The sequence below is a fragment of the Cynara cardunculus genome (genome assembly GCF_001531365.2).
Source record: "Cynara cardunculus var. scolymus isolate 2C chromosome LG 11, CcrdV1, whole genome shotgun sequence".
In the NCBI taxonomy this organism is placed as follows: Eukaryota; Viridiplantae; Streptophyta; class Magnoliopsida; order Asterales; family Asteraceae; genus Cynara; species Cynara cardunculus.
The window spans coordinates 9676210-9693711 of record NC_037538.1 but is presented as its reverse complement, the minus strand read 5'-3'; the positions used below and the strand labels follow the sequence as shown (position 1 = coordinate 9693711).

The following is a 17502-nucleotide window of genomic DNA, read 5'->3' as shown; positions in this document are numbered from 1 at the left end:
CGTGTAATTGATTTCCATTTTTTGGTTAAGAGTTTTCATGTGGATCGATTTCTTTTGTAATTCAAACAAGAATATAGATGAAGGGGTGTTGATGTAATTTAGAGAGTATATACTATATAATGCAACGATGCGATGAAATGCAGCCATGGGGCTTTGTTGGCGGAAGGCGGCAGTTGGCGGTCATGCAAATAGATGTAGATTTGTGTATTGTAATGTGGAATCTGCACTCTTTGATTTTGCACCATTTGTTCATTGTTCTTAGCAACTTTCATTTTTTCCCTATTGGATTCTGCACCATTTGTTCATTGTTCTTAGTAACTTTCATTTTTTCCCTACTGGATTCTGCACCATTTGTTCATTGTTCTTTAGTCGTTTGTTTAATTCTTTGAATATATACGTTCAATGACCCAAATCATTTTCATCTTCATAAGAAGCTCCAAACAGATGTAGATTTGTAATGTGGAATCACTTCTCAATGTGAGAAGAAATCAAAGTGTGATTTGAAGCAAAAATGAATGGTAACCTTGTTCTATTTGTTATTTTTTTTGTTAGTTAGAAACTTTTTTCTCTTCTTAGCAAGTAATTTGTTGAGTATTTGTGTAAGATTTATTTCAAATAGCAACCCTAATTAGTAATTAAGTGCGAATGGAAGTGTGGGTTCCTTTTTGAACACTGGGGCTATATGTCGCAAGATGACCATGAGGATGACATATTATGTTCTCTGATTTTGTGCCTAATGATTATTACTGCCCAACTTTATGATGCAGGTGGTTTTACATCCTATGGCCTGATTTGTTGATACTTCCTTATTCATCTCGAAGTCTGTTTGTTTGTCTCTTAATGGTGTTGCTAAAAAGATAACCTCTGAATTAGTCAATTGACTTGTTGGCAAAAAAAACCATATATATTATCATAAACCATAAAAAGCTATATTTTTTGTTTAATAGAGGACCTAATATAAAAGCTATATTTTGGCCTGGTTGTTTTTGGGATGCCACATACCAACAAAGTGTAAGTGCTCATATGGGAATCATTCATAACAACAATATTGAAGTTACTAAGGGTTGAGCACTTACACTTTGTTGGTTATGTGGCATTTCTCAAGCACTGGCCCATTCGCATGCCTACTCAATGGGGATTTTTTTTACCAAACTATGCTAATAATAACCTTATTAAACTAACCAACAAAACTTTGGTCAAAATCAAAACAAACAGTAAATGCACTTGCAAATTAAACAATTCAAAAACGAGATGTGCTTCATTGATTAAAACAAACAGTAAACTCAAGATATATAATGGACATGTTTCAGTGCTCTAATGACAATGATTAAAACAAACAGTAATTCATAATATTTAGTAGATGTGCTTTTGAGTTCAGTCGGTCAAGCAATACCTATAGATGTGGGTGACCATTCTGGTTTGCAGGTTTGAACTTCTGACGTTGGCCTAGTAGGGGACGGCGTTTCACGACTGCTGTTGGGCCATGTGTGTTGCTGCTGTGGTATTGCTTTACAATAAAGTAAAGCTTTTGTTTATATTTTGTGCCAACTTATTTTGTATTTTATTATTCTTTAAAACAGAGTAAAACTATAGAGAAATTTGTTCTATTGTTCATATCTACCAATGAAATTGAATTATTATTATTTTATTTAAATCTTTTTAAAAGTGTGTTCTTGAACTTACTTAGGTGAGAAGAAGATAAAAGAAAATAATGATGTTTTCTTCCAAATACAGAAGGCTAAAAAGAGAATTTAAAAACCCTCTATTTTTTCCTTTCACACTGTTTATTTGGTGGTTGAAGCCTTGACGGTCTTCTTTACACAATAACTCATGCACCAATTTACGATAACAATAATAATAAATAAAATCCAACGTTTGACCACAAAAAGGAATTATTTTCATTTCTATTCTCAAGTCTTACAACTTCGTTTTTTGGTTGTGGGCTTCAGACTCGCTGTTAGTGCTAACCAAATTATGTCTCGCTGTCTAGCCCAAAAGCGAGAGAAGAAACATTCATTTTACAAATTGATGAAAAAGTTGTGCACTTTACCTAACAGGAGACGAGAAGAAAATAACAAGAAAATAAACAAAGACACCTGCTATTAGAATCCCAGCATATACCAGACTCTGCGATGACGACTGTGTTGGCGACTTGTACTTTATGTCACAGCATTTCATTTTTTCCTTCTCATACTCAAGTACATGCTCCACATACCTGTATATATGTGTGTGTGTGTATTATCATCACCTTCCGAGAAACCATCACACTGAGAGAGAAAAAAATAGAGGCTTTTTGGATAAACAAACTTACTGCTGTGTGAAAATGGAGCTTTGAAGAATCTCGGAGCTGTTCACATTTGCATCTTGTAGACGATGATCGTATAACAGTGAAGATAAGTCTAAAAGCTGTTCCTCCAGACCCTGTTATTTATTCAACCAACACATGATGTTTCTTTCTCTTCAAAACAAATCATTTAACCAAAAACTCTCTGCATGACTTCAAATGTGTACACTGGTGCCTTTGGTACAAAAATTGTTGTCCTACGTTTGGTGGTGGCACGACAATAGACTGAAGTCAAGATTGAGTGGGACAAAAATACACCAAAATAGCTGGAACAAAAAACATTGAGGAGTAGAGATTGGTAAATTACTAAATTACTCATGTCAAATTAAAACCCTATAACCTTCCAGTCCAGTCCCGTCCCTTTTGCGTATGAAACACACCGAGCAGAACAAAACCCAACCTTGTTTGGTTCATGGGTTGTTGAGCTCGGAAAAACTCAGGCACAGACTCGACTTGCCAAAAGGCCAACTATTGACTCTCATATAAAAGACTTTGGCTGGTTTAGTGCATAGAGGCTTATATAAAAATAAAGTTGAACAACCCTTTAAAGAATTACAATTACAAGTGTTCAAGATGTCAAGTTTTGTGGAGTTGTGGGTTAGAAAAATGCAAAATTAAATTAAGTGGCTCATACAAGCTCACATTATTTATGCTCCTTGAGCTGCCTAGCTTGGACCCAAGCCATACTAGGCTTGAGCTTCCTCAGATAGTCAAAGCGAGCTGGCCCAGCTCAGGCTCACCAAGCCTTTTAACGAGCCCTTGCAAGCCAGTTCATCTAATGCACCCCACTATCGTGTGCTTTTTACCAGAATACAAGCAATAAATTTGGAGGTCCATGGAGATTACAGCAGCCTTATGCTGTAACGATATTAGTGGGCAGAAGAGCAATCATTCAAGCTATTTGCAGGACTAAATGCATATATGTAAGATATTAATGTAAACTTACATCCAAATACTTCTCGAGCCGCTCGACTAGTTCATGCGGAAAAGGCTCAGGCAAGTTTGTTTCTTTTTTATAGAACTTCTCTAACCATAGCTCAGTGGTTGTTTTGTTCTTTTTGCCCTTCACTGGTTCACCAAGAGGGGTTTTCAGATATTCTCCGGCAAAAGCTTGGACGGACTAATAACAAATTAGATTAAATAAGTACATCTTGTGAAGAAGTAGAAGGAAGACTAAATAAATAAATGAATACCATATTTACCTCTGATGTCTCTCGAATCCTATGAAGAGCAGAATCTACACGTGCATATATTGTGTTTCTCTGTCAGCGTAAGTAATTGATCAGTTCCAAGAAAATTATACGAAATTATGAGCAAATCTTTGCTGTATTAGCAGCAAGCTTAAGAGAAAATCATCAAGCCAGAATCCTATTATAGATCAATTTGGACTCGTGGGTTTTAAAAATATCATCCGGAACTTGAATGTCTTGAAGTCGAAGTGTAAGATTCTACGGACCACCATAAATTCCCTTTTTTGTGCAAAATTTCAATTCACCTATCTGAAATGCTAATTACTTTCGGTGCACGTGATTCTGTTATTTTGTAACTAATTGAAGGCATTTTAGACAATTGTTTATAGTCATACACTTATCTTAAATTACTTGTTGACCGGAAGTTGTAGTATCCATGGCATATAGTGAGAAGTAAACTGAAATCCACCACTCTCCCAACCATTCTATATGAGTACTACTTCTTAAGCAATTAATTGCTTTAAGCAAGGCTGGCAAATTTAAATCTCAATAACTAGGGTACAATACACGAAATATGGCTGACCATTTCGGACAATAATACAGGCTCTTTGTGACCTCCCCGTTATTGCACATTTTGTCCCGTTAAAATAAAATCCTGAAATAGCATTCTGCTAATGGATGGGAAACAGGTTAATTTAACAGGAGGGACGGACATTTACAAAATATAGATATTAATGTGGTATCATGTCTCTTTGTGCCGAGTGACTAAGCTTGTAAAACATGGATAGTAAAGGTATTCTAGTTGCAAACTAGCATGGGAGGAAAAGATGTGTCTTACCAATGCAACATCTTGTAGCAATTGACTGATCCGGGAAGCATTAGAAAATGGTCCAAATGGATGACAGCCAGCTGCCAAAAGCCAATTCATAACAGGTCTTTCATGAATATGAGAAGCTTTCTCATATGGTGCACTTAGTCCACCCACTACAGCAGCTAGTCCAGCCACTATATGACGTTGCACTTGTGATGGCACAACATGCCTTCTTTCTGTTTCTGAGACATAACTGCACAACAAAAAACCAAATGAGCAAATTAAAATTCGGGACTAAGCACTTCTGCAATAACATTATAACCAAAGTAAATCCGGGTGTTTGAATTTGTAAGAATGTTGCAACAGAGAAATAGAATCTATCCACTGAGGTGACGTGACACTTGATCCTAACCCTGATAGTTTTTTATCCATTAGATCTCTTCATCTGCTATTCACATATACCGTCGGTTTAAGGCTGATGATTTCTCCCGAAGCCACAACCAATCAGATATCCCGTCGGTTTAGGGCTGATGGTTTCCTCCCGAAGCCACAAGCCACCGCCTCTCACAAAGTTGCTTGTATAAAAGTCAAACTCAAGTTGCAACATTCACTTGTACCAGCATAACTATATTCCTGAACACCCTTCTGCACCCCCTATTTATAGTTGAAGTCAAGCTCATCCATTGATAGGACAAGATCCGTGAACTATTCCTTGGTGATCCTTATTTGAAAGTATTATCCTTCAAGAGGTTGAATGCCACTCAAACTCTTTAATCCTCTGAGAAGAACTCCAAGATCTTCTAGAATAACTTACCAATTATCTTCATGTCTTCTAGAAGATTATTTTGTAAAACAATTGACAAAACTATTGGATAAACTCTAATACAAGAGGATGACTACTCCAGATAAAATTAGACAATTGTGAAAATAGAAACGACCCCTAACCTAGATAAACTTGGAATGGAATAAGAAAATTATTGTGTTAAAAGTGTCGAGAGCTACAAGGTCGAGTGACATTCTAGCTTTCCCTGGATTAAGTGGATGCAAATTTGGTTCACTCTAATATATGGAAGCATTTAATTTTCAAAATGATGGTTTTCATTCTTCAAAGACAGGTTGGAAGGATTACCTCCAAGTTGAAGAAAATCCATTGATCCCAACTTAACTGTTTGGGATGCTTAATTCGGCGATAAGCTATTAATTGAAGACTGAAGAAACTTAACACATAACAGCCAACTAAAGTGGCCCTAACTAATGGAAGATGTGAAGGGGATTTAATTCCTAGGCGGTTGATTATGAGACCCTAACTGTGGATTTCTATAGCACAATATAAAAGTCAAACCATACACTATGGTTCATACAGAGTGATACCAGGTACTGGGAGCCAAAAGCAAAAATAGGTAATAGTGGTACACACCACTATGTTTACTTCTGGAGAAGAAACCAAGGAGAATATAATCTTAAATGATTGAGAAGTAAATCAGAATTGCCATAATGAGAAAATGAACACCTACCTTAAAGGTATCTTTTCACCTTGATGCTGAAGTACAATAACAACATCATTACTTGTCCACAGAAGGCTTTCATCGTCCATCATTAGGTGCGGATCCACATCAGCTAATGACAGAACAAAGCTGCAAAAGGAGACACTATCTTATTTGTCTTTCTATAGTGTTTACTACATGCAAGCAATTATATTTTGTTAGCCTAGCACTACCAGAAGAGGCAACGAACTACACACAAATGCAAATCATGTCTTCGAGTAACATGCTAAATCGACTTTGATTTTTCATAGACAAGGTTGACATAATGTTACTAACCAAAAAAGAAAGTCATATATGTTGCCAAACTTGTGTTTCTAGGACAAGTCAATCAAGAATCAGAGAACTTAAGGAATTTTCTTTCTAGTGAGTAGCAGCACAAATGATGGGTGAGATTGACCTCTACAAATTCATATGTGGTTAACCACAGTTCCTACAAGTTACAAACACATTAGACATTAGAATCTAAGGGTTTTCTAGTCACAACCACCTGTAGGAAGCAAAATCTAGAGCACTTAAAAATGGTAAGAAGAGGTTTGATCTTTGACAAATTTATTGGTATAGAAAGTTGCTGCAAATGTATGGCTTTGTGTAAACTGAAATGTGTAGGACGTATCAAAATTGATTGTTGGCGGAAAAAAGGCCTCAAACAACTATAGCAAAAAGTGTAATGCAGGAGTTTAATATGCTCAAAACAATATCCACTACTAGAGTGTGTCTTCTATTATGTTGCCAATTGCGCATTCTAACACAAATTAGAAAAGTTGCTAACAAAACCTAAAAGATTCAATGTTTGAAAGATGTGACTCACACAGGAACGACCCTTGTTCCGTAAGTACGATGCAGGTCCCCTTGTCTCTTTTGCACTGTCTTAGTTTTCTTCCTTCGAGATTTAGGGTTATAAGCCCAAATAGGTTTATGCTTTAAAATGGAATCACTGCCACCATCTGTGTCATCCATCCAGTGCTGTAGAAAACAGAACACCGTCAGTGTAAAAGTGTGACACCACAAGCAAATAAAAAAGCGAGAAGATGTGCCAAAAAAGGAAAGATGAACACAAGGATGCTAGGTAAACATAAATTATTATAACCAAAAGTGTTTAAGCATAAAGTTAGACCAACCTGACGGAGGAAAAATTTATCAGAAAGGGATGGCTCGGAGACCTCAAGTAAACCAGCGGCTAGTACATCAGCAGATCGTTCCATTTCCTATCACAAGAACTTGAACAATAAGAAAGTATATTGTAAAAATAAAAGGTTTAAGGCTGTCTTTGTTCATCTTACTACAAAGCTTTCTGAGTCCAATTACTCAGCTTGCTACCATACCCAATAACTTTGGGACACAAGTGTTCTTATTGTTACAAGAAGAGAGGAGGGCAGGCAGATCAAAGTATTTGAAGTTAATAGATATAGAGATACGTCAACAACTAAAACATGGTCACAAACAGGAGCCATTAACCCCAGAAAAATTGATTACAGGGACATGAACTAACACTGCACAGCTAGTAAATTCTAACCAAAAAACTATATAGAAATATAGTCTTGGGGGTAGGGTGGCACCTCTTTAAGGATTGCACCATCCAGATATGTCTTTGTATGCACATGGAAACGTCCGTCCTTCTTTGTTTCCTGCAGAGAATGACCACGCATAGCTTTTGAAACAGCGATTGCCAACTTCTCATGGAGATGTAATGAATGTGAACCACCCACAATCACTACTTCTTCTCCTTTGTGTACTATCTTCTTAACCTGAAAATGATGAGAGAACCCATCGATAAATAAATTACTAATTTGCTACAAGGAAGCATTTAAATCCAGGTAAGCATATCAGCGCACTATGGTGCATGTATGTCAAGGATACAAGTTTTCTACTCAGTGACAAGTTTATTCAGTTAAAATCTCAATATGTGCACCCATGCCATAGTCCAGTTCACGAATCTTTAATAAAGATAGCAAGTTTAGAAACCTTAAGACTCTAGTCATTTTCCACCAGAAACAAGGATAAGTTGGATTTTACTTCAACAGTCCAACCATGCTTCTTTTAACATGATGCAAGAGCCATTAACTAGTTATCCATCATGATTCTAAGATTACATATTGGAGAAAGGATGATATGCCACCCTTTCTAAGCCATAAGAAAATACAAAACATAAAAGAATAACTTCCAGAGGAGAAATGCACCTCGGTCTTAATGGCTTCAATATCTATACTGTAGTTCTTGCCTTTCTCCATGATATTATAACGGTTATGATTTTGTAGCACGATTATTGGTATAAGCAACCTTGTTGCAAGATCTACAGTTTCAAACCTGAATCCACCAGATACAATTGCAAAAATTAAATAACTGAATAGAACAAAAACATATTATAAAAACCACAATTTGGTATAAAAAGACACCTACTGCCATCCACCCAATATATCTGCCAAGGAAGATGGACACAGGAAAGATAAACAAGAAATTAATGGGATCCTACACACAACTTGCAAGTTTCAGCCAACAGGTTTGAGTTTTGCTTGCTCTTGAATCACGTTTACTGAACATATTAAATGAAACCCAATCCAGATTCAATGTCCATGGAAATAACCAGTTGGACAGAGGGGTATAATGAGACCAAGTGACAGCTCAATTCTATCTCAAATGTGCTCCATTTTCATTCCAAATTTATCTCTTGGCATGAACTGTTACTACATCCCTAAGGAATGAACACAAAGAAAATGGAAGACAGAGCGCTGAAATGATGAAATAAAAAGGATGCAAGAGTCTACTTTCATCAGACTTCTCTAAGCTTATAAACTTTAAGCCTATTTGGAATACGGACAGGAGTATAATCAAACCACCCTCTCCCATCTGTCAAAATTGAATAAGACAAAGAATAAACGACAATACGTAAATCAAAACTAGACAAGTTATCACAAAACTCAAATCACATATAATTAAGAGGTTAAACCTGATATCCATCTGTACTAAAACCTAAACTTCAACTCAAACGTCAACCCAAAAAGGTTCAGGTAGCCTATTAGTTACTGTTAGCCAATAGCTAAACAAGCTGTCACAACTCTAAATCCTGTTTAATTTAACATCAACAGACCTGACATCTGGAGCAATAACATGCTGAACTGTTGTGCCAATCAAAGCAGCAATCTGGCCAATAAAGTTCTCATGGGTGGTAGAATGATCCTTAGCAGCAATTGAGCCTTGAGAAAACATCGCATTCCGCAAGCGTGGAAGAGTCTTTGAACTAACGCTTCCTTCTTCAGTTTCAATTTTTCCGTATGTACATGGCCCTGCTGAGATGTCAATTACAACAAACCTGGCACCATTTAAAATAAGACGCAAAGGTTAAATCAGTTCAGCAAATGAGTACAAGTAGGTAATCCTTGTACATCAGCATAGACACAATAACTATGCAGATTAATATAATGAAGAACCAAGAAGCAATCAGAAGCAAACAATTTTACAAGTCCATGGGAATACTTCCCTTCAAATAATTGCTAAGAATGTTCTACTTCATCTTTCTTATGTATTCAGAAATCAGAATATTTGTAAGTGTTGGGTGATTGATATGTCCATTACACATTCACAACTGAAGACTGATTAGGAGTCATGTTCACTATTAAAACCGCATTCCCTTGTTTCCTTTTTCACAGTACTTGACATAACAAAAATGTATGTATCTGAGACATATCATGCAAAAAATTGATGCTGGATATAGGGGAGCACTCTGTCACATCAAGAATGGACAGTGTTTTCCCTCCTTAGAGAACTTGAGCACTCACATGAACGACAAGGCCATTAAATAAAGCCACCAATAGGGGCACAACAATGTCGGAAAGGGCCTGATTCATGAGTGACCTTGCAGCCATGAGATAGAGTCTTCATGCAGAGAAATTTCTGAGCATGCTTTATCCAGAAATTGATTCACTGCAGGACCAAAAGCCATCTCTGTGGGTCAATCCTCACTTAGAAGAGAGAACTAATCAGTCCGATGGGACATGGTAGGTGATTGACATGAAAAGACACACCCTTCTCACACCATTACAAAAGACTCGTTCAAGGACATTTGTGCTCTTCCTCTCTTCGCATTGTAGATTGCTCCTCATTCTCTTTCCTCCATCACCTCCCTCGCTCTTTTATCTCCCATCCCAATTGCATGTAAAGCCATTGAACCAGAATCCTCGATGCAGGCTAGTAACATATCCACTAGTCCACTACTGGTTACACTATTCTATAATGATCCCTAAGTGTGCCAAAATAAAAATTAATTTCAAATTGATGTGTTGACATGACACATCATGTGACATCAGGTGTAGCAACTTGGTTTTGATGCCACAAACTCTCATATTAAGGTTTCACCACCCATTCCTTTTGATACTCATAGACCCATCTTCATATAATAGTAATACTACTAAAAGATGACAATAACACCTTATGCTGGTCCTATTCAGCTTATGACAATATTAAAGGAAACCATCAACCAATATTATTATACTACTTGTGTAATGCAGCGGGATGTAAAAATTTACCATGAACCGAGAATAATGCAATTCCTCGTCAAAAAGATGAAAAAAAATTAAGTTGAACAAGTAGAAATTGTAATCATACACATTTGTACACAAAGGCCTCACTATGTTAAATTGTTTTATTTTTTATATATAGGCCACCATAGAGAAAATACATTATGTGAAAAGTTATTACAATCAAACAAACTAATTTCTCAAGCCACCCGCAATTACACCCACACTCTCCAAAGATTTAACTCACCTTTGACTCTATAACAAGAGAACAACAAAGAAAGGCATAAATACTTCAATGCATTTGATTGGGGTGCTTTGAAGCCAAAGCCTATGACTCCGAGCCCACTCCATCTTTTGTTGCTACACCTATGTGGGACATGCTTTCAGCCGAAAATTGTCAACAAACCATAGCCCTTATTGGATTCGTGATTTATCGCTTCATAGATGTACTTCTCAAATTTAGAGTTCTTTTTACCTAAATGGCTAAATGCTTTATAAGATAGTATAGATATACACAATATGAAAGGCTAACAGTAGCCTATAACTAGCGGAATGGTATCTTTCTATATTAAGCTCTTAATAGGCACATAAATAACTATCATTTTAAAAATTAAAAAACATTGATAATGCTTCATAGTATAAACTACAACCTACCTATCTTTTGGCAAGGGTAGGAAGAGGTACATGTGAATTTAGAGAAGTACAGCTCAAACCATGACTTAGTATTACAGACCTATAATTCCATATTGTTTCTTGTTACAGAAAACTACCTCATACCAGAGGAAGAAAAACCGATGACTTCTGAGAAGCTGGTGTCATGGTAAAGAAAACAATAATAAAAGATGGTGCACATGAATCTCTCCTTGCAGTGGGAAGTTGTTTTTGCTTCTTTTTTTGGGGGGAGGAGGGGGGTGTAATGCTGTTGGCATCTATGCTGATAAAGAAAGTGTTTTTAATAAGATAATTGATGACAGTGATCAATACAGAAACAAACTAATTTCTCAGCAACTCAATATCACAATTTACTACTGACTGGAGAAAGAGTACCTGCCAGACCCAAGCCATATTTGAGATGCACCCCCTCCAGCATAATGATACCGATATACGTAGCCTCCCTCTTGTTTCTTAAAATCTTCTTCGGTTAACTGATTAGGTTTTTCATACATTAAACTATCAAGATCAACATCTTTATTCCTAGGATCCATTCTAACCTGAAATGATAACCAAGAAAGTAAACATAGGTCCGTAATAAACCAATGGATGTAAGTAAAGAGGATGAAAAATGAGAAGAATGGTAACAATTTCAACACTGACTGATTTTGTTTCCCTGGGGACTCAAACTGTTAGTTGAGCTTACTTCTAACTACTAGAAACTGTCATGTATTCATACCATAGCTATGTACTGATTTTCTTTTCAAGTTTCATGTAGAGATATGGAATTATTCATATCACCTATGGTGAAGATAAAGACTGCTGTAACCAAGATCTTAAAGATAGGTAGTAGATAATTATAGAAAATGAGGGATACTAAATCGTACTTTGTCAAAATTCACAATAAATATTGCAGTTGGCATAGGTCTGTCATTCTCTTCAGCAGTATATCCCATATTCTCAAAGTCGAACAAGTAGGCGTAAAGCTTCTGAAATTCTGACTCCACAACTGATGCGTCTACCTCAAATGCCGGAACTTCCCTTCCAAAATCAGCCTACAAATTACAGATGCGAAGCGTTTAATACCAAGGTATATAACTGTACAAGTTACTTCTCAAAGACCAAAGAAATATACAAAGCAATAACCTCTCTGGCAGTTCCAGCAGGAACCATGGCAGCTTTCAGAGCTTTTTCAAGTGCTATCAGTTCTGGCTGTGCAGCCTGTAGTAAGCAACAAAAAGAAAGCACAATGATGAGGACCAGAGCAGAATGTAGTTTTTGCCTTCCTCTCCCTGATATTTGTTTAAGAGTAAAACTGAAGTCCCACTGTACCAGTATGTTTGTCATAAAGAATACCCTCTCATAGAATGACTAAGATCTAGATAATTGTCGGAACCGTTTTTCAATACTTTTAAGTTGTTTATTTGTGAAACATAAAAAGGCGACCAAACAGCAAATAATGTTAGAACCACTGAGAATTGTCAAAACAAAGGTGGGAGGTAAACCTATTACAGAAAGAAAAAAAAACCAACTTCATCAAGTTCACAAATACTCCACAAGTGCTGTTGTGAAAAACAAATTTTTGACAGGTTGTTGGATATACCCGCATGTGCATGCCATGCCAAAGTTACATAATGTTGCAAGGTAACCAAGCATGTGAAATGTGGATAGATTGAGGTCCCTAAAAAGCAAATACGTAGAAAGAGCGTACTGGAAATGCATTGAACACCATGTGATGCTCAATATCAAGGGGTTCGCCAGTCTCTAGACATGAGGGCCTGTGAGATGGAAAGCCCACTCGCAGAAACTCTTCCAGTTTTTGTGAATCCATTGTATATCTATAACCTCCATCTCCACTGAAACCAATCAGGACTACATTCACTTCAAGTGGGACTTGGAAGGGAACCTGCATTAAAATTACATCATAAAGTTAGAAAACCATGGAGAGTACCCTCTAGCATTAACTTTGCTATGCAAAGACAACAGCAAATGACTATGAATTTATGATGGTTGTAGAACAAACAATAGGAAACACCATTGATAATCACATGGTCTGTTTTCAGTCTTTCTTACTGCTGAAGCCTGATATGCAATCTATATTCAGTCAAATTAAACCCGCCGAGATTTTTGTAAGAGGTCATCCAGGACATCACACTTCATGTTAGGTTGTTAACCTCAAACTCTCAAAGCTTAGTCTAAGTCATTGCATTCCCATTCTCGTTTAAGTAGTTTTCACACATGTGAAGATAAAGATGATTAGAACCTCGATATAAAAAGCTATGGACTTGTACCTCAAGAATTCATGAACTTACTAATTCTCTGACCATCAAATTCTGGTTACACTAAAAAGGGAATAGAAGAACATCTCAGTAGAAGAAACTCCCAGCCCTAACATACCCCCTGCAAGCAAGGAGGTTGTTTTCATGCCACAAACACACGACATTTAGAATATAGACCTCAATAAGAATAACATGTTCAACAAGGCATAAGCTGTTGTAACCTTGTAGGTCATTGCTACTCTATGGGCAAGCTAATGATGTAATCTTTTTGCCCGTAGACTATAACAAAAAAAGCAAAAAAATTTAGCTGACAAGTTAAATCTATGCTGTTGTTTTAGGAAACAAATAAAATGGTGTAGAGATGCAATCACATGCTCAGGTCACTTAAGATTTTAATACCTCTATTTAGTTTTTTCCCTTCTCTAGATAATCCTTAAAAAGGCTTGACACCACTGTTATCTTTTCTTTGTGGAAGAGACCTTGTAAAGTTCTTTACATGACATACATTCTTTAAGTACGAATATAATGGCAGATTGATATTCGCCTTTCCGTAACATGCTGTCCAAATAAGATGTGAGCCCTTCATAAGGTCTTGCTAGTGAGCTATCCCACCATGGTTTTAGCTATTTGGAGATTATTTGGGCCATTCTATGCTTTGGGCCAGGACATTAAAAATTGTACCAAAGCCTATGTCTATGTTGAAGATTGGCTTTTGGCTTGACCGATAGGTTATAGAATGATGATTTTACGTCTGTGTTCAAGTATGAAGGGGGATAATAATTTAAGTGGGAGAATTTGTAATGCCCATACCACATCAGTCGTGGTTATGAACAGTGAATCTTTTTATCAGCCCTTGATAGTAGACTCCAAATAACTTACCAGTTACCCTACCACCATCATTTTTGTTGTTTGAAGGTTACCTGGGCCAGTCTACTACTTAGTTGGGTGCAAAATGTTGCATTTTTTTAGACTCTACTAAACATATGTTACTATTACATTCTCCTTTAGTTGTCGAATCATATATTTGTATTAAGCATGGATATAGTGCATAGTTATAGAAGTTTTCTTTCTAACTTAAATCCGTATGAATGTGGCAAACTTCTACTACTTGCATCAATTTTGGTTATGACAAAAGCTAATAAACCACTTTTGTGATGGATCTATATTTAGTCTTGATATTGGAAATAAGAAAATTAGGATATAACTACATATGTGTTTGTTAATGCAAATTGAGAGGGAAGACTGTGGTTTGAGCATGTTCAAAGGAGGCTAATGTCGGCCACGGTGAGGAGGGTTGAAAGTGTAAAGGTCGAGAAGGTGAGCAGGGGCAGACCGAGGAGGACATGGGATGAGCAGCCGAGACTTGACATGGCGGTTCCAAACATTTTCAAAGACATGACACCATCAAATACTATTATTTGGAGACGTGAGACTAGGGTATGTGAGGCATGTATAACATGGTGGCGGGAGGGTTGGAAAGGTTGAGGCATCAGAGTCCTATGGTAGGTGGGGGGGGGGGATCCTGGGGAGTCAAGTAGCCTCTGTGTGAGTTTAGTCAGGAGGGGGTTGATGGCTCACTTTCTTGTTCTTTTGTTTACCGCTCGTTGACATCGTCCTTGCTTTAATCTTTTTTCTCTTCTTGTTATTGTGCTTATTGATTTCCACATCAACTTTATATTACAAGTTCGGGTCTTCACAGAATGAGTAGTCTCTCCTCCTATGGGTATGTGAAAGGTCTACGCACATTTTACCCTCCCAGATCCTACTACATATAGGATTTATTGGGTTCATTTGTTTGGGTTTTATCTTCTACAAATAGGAAAAAGATGTCCAAATGAATTCACTTGCATAAGTAAAAGCCCATATATCATGAAGATTTGGAAGCAGCGACTTTCATCTACCCTTAGCTTTGGCCGAATCTGAATTGCATATGAAAAACTAGCACTCCGTCCTTCCGACAAGAATTGCAACTTGACTTTGCATGCAAATGAATGAGTTGTTGACTAGTAGCTAGGTGCCCAAAATGCCCTTGCAATTAGCTTAATCAAAAGTAACTTTGTGACCCAAAATTAACTATGCATACTTTCTTAACGATTCCTATGCAAAATGGTTAGTGTTGTGATCCTCATAAGACATCAGAGAAAGAGAACGGTGCAGTCTTTGTGGGACGCTTTAGGAGGGAAACTAATGATATCATGGTGATAAGAACTTGCACTCATATTAGATGAAATTGTAGTTAACTTTTGAGTCTTACAAAATTCATTTAAACTTTATGAACTTGGCCATACTTTATCACTCTATAAACTTTGGATTTGAACTCACAAGTCCCAAAACCCAAGCAAACCATTAAATCTATAAACTAGTAAGCTCGATATAACTAAAGGGTTACTATCATCATCATCATCATCATCATCATCATCATCAATTCATCATTATTACTAGTAGTAGTAACAATGGTATTTTGAAACTGTACTGCAATACGGCACAAACTAATCTAACTCAAAAATGAAAAGTAGATGAATATTTATACATAAGCACATCTAATGATTCAATCTACACTGATAATTTGAACAAAATTTGTATGCATGTAAGGAAGAGATTAGCTACATTGATACGCTTCCAGTCCACTTATAAATATTTTCAAAAGCCCTATAAAATTTTTAATGAAATTGATGAAATTGCATAGTTATTAGAATTACATATGTTTAACCTAGTTAATCTACGGAAATTGTACTCCAAATTCATGATAGATTAAACAAATTTGATATGTATATAACAAAGGGATTACCTAGATAGGCAAACTTCAGTTGAGATTGTTAATACGGATTAAGAATGTAATTTGAATAAGATGATTAAATTTTAACGATAAAACATGAAAATTACAGAGAAATTACAAATCGTTAATCTACAGAACTCGTACTCCGTAATCGTGATTGATTAGAACCAAAATTGATCCAAATATAACAAAAACGGTTATATAAATCAAACTACTTCAACTCGATAATTCATACAAACTCCCACAACTACATACAAGTTACCGTCAGATCAGATTATCAAGATTCTACCTCGGCGCGAGAATGGAGCATACTATGAACATCTGATCGGACACTATCTTTAACGTCTTGAAAAGCACTGTGGTGCCATTGAGGATGACCCGGATCTCTTCTGTAAGCTTGAGGCGGCGTTGATTCCGAGTCTTTGACTATAAGAATTACAAAAACACACAACAAGATGCTACGAATCGACTCCATTTTTGAACATAAAAGCTTTGTTAAACCCTAAATTCCTATGTTCATGCAAGAACTTATTTTTGGGTCGGCGAGGATTTTGCTACTTTACCCGTGTCTCGGGATGGCGTTTACCGGTGAAGACTAACGCAGTGCTTTTACCAAATGACCGTCTCCTTTCTTCAACTAATTGCATTCCTAAATTCAGGGTTATTTATTTGAATGATGTTTGACAACTTTTAAGTGATATAAACTTGGCCGTTTAAGTGATATACACTTATTTGTTAAGTGTTTATCGGATAAATTTTTTTTATGGAATGAACATGAGAAGGATCAACGATCTTATCGGGCGAGAATAATAGAGAATCTTACCCAACAAGTGAGGATGACGACACTTACTCATATAAGCACTTACCCAGTAAATTGTTGCATTCGATATGTTTTGATGTACTAAAATCTTGCGCATCAAAATAAATCATATTGTTGACTCCTATCGGTAAGCGTTTACCAGCTAAGCAATTGGGTAAACGACCCTTAAGTGTAATTTTTAAAAAAATTAAAGTGATAAACTTTAAGTGTAATTTTTATAAAAAATTTAAATTAATTTAAACTGTACCAATTATACAACAAATATCGTATTGTAAAACCTATACAATGCAATTCAAGTCATATACTCATGTTTACCCCATAAACAACCACCCTCACCCTCACTATTTAGGGTTATAAACATTTGAGCCCTAACTTGAGACTAAATAGTGTAAGCGGTTGAACATGACTTCTAAACGACTTGGTAGGTTGCATAATATCTCGTCACATCCCAAATTTATTGATGCACGTGACTCATAAATGATTTTAGAAGTCGCACATACTTAAGTATATACCTTTATAAGTCATTGTTATCCCGTTTTATATGTATACTGATTATACTTTGCGATTTGACGGGTA

At 36.4% G+C, this 17502-nt stretch overlaps 1 protein-coding gene across 1 annotated transcript; it reads right to left on the bottom strand.

Annotated features, from left to right (window-relative positions):
* Positions 1-1874: 1874 nt before the first annotated feature.
* On the bottom strand, positions 1875-16744 carry LOC112520902. Its single transcript, XM_025129526.1, has 16 exons — positions 16396-16744; positions 12763-12957; positions 12198-12272; positions 11939-12106; positions 11448-11611; positions 8975-9196; positions 8067-8193; positions 7446-7634; positions 7008-7094; positions 6698-6852; positions 5860-5979; positions 4373-4598; positions 3547-3606; positions 3291-3464; positions 2312-2421; positions 1875-2215 (listed from the first exon to the last, which is right to left on the bottom strand). Exons 1-16 carry the CDS (start codon positions 16579-16581, stop codon positions 2047-2049), a joined length of 2427 nt encoding a protein of 808 aa, XP_024985294.1. The 5' UTR covers positions 16582-16744; the 3' UTR covers positions 1875-2046.
* Positions 16745-17502: the final 758 nt, after the last annotated feature.

Coding starts and splice junctions, on each gene's coding strand:
- LOC112520902 (XM_025129526.1), bottom strand. CDS start 16,581: ATGGAGTCGATTCGTAGCATCTTGTTGTGTGTTTTTGTAATTCTTATA. Junction 3,465..3,546: donor GGATTCGAGAGACATCAGAG/GTAAATATGGTA, acceptor ATTTGTTATTAG/TCCGTCCAAGCTTTTGCCGG. Junction 2,422..3,290: donor GGCTCGAGAAGTATTTGGAT/GTAAGTTTACAT, acceptor AATAAATAACAG/GGTCTGGAGGAACAGCTTTT.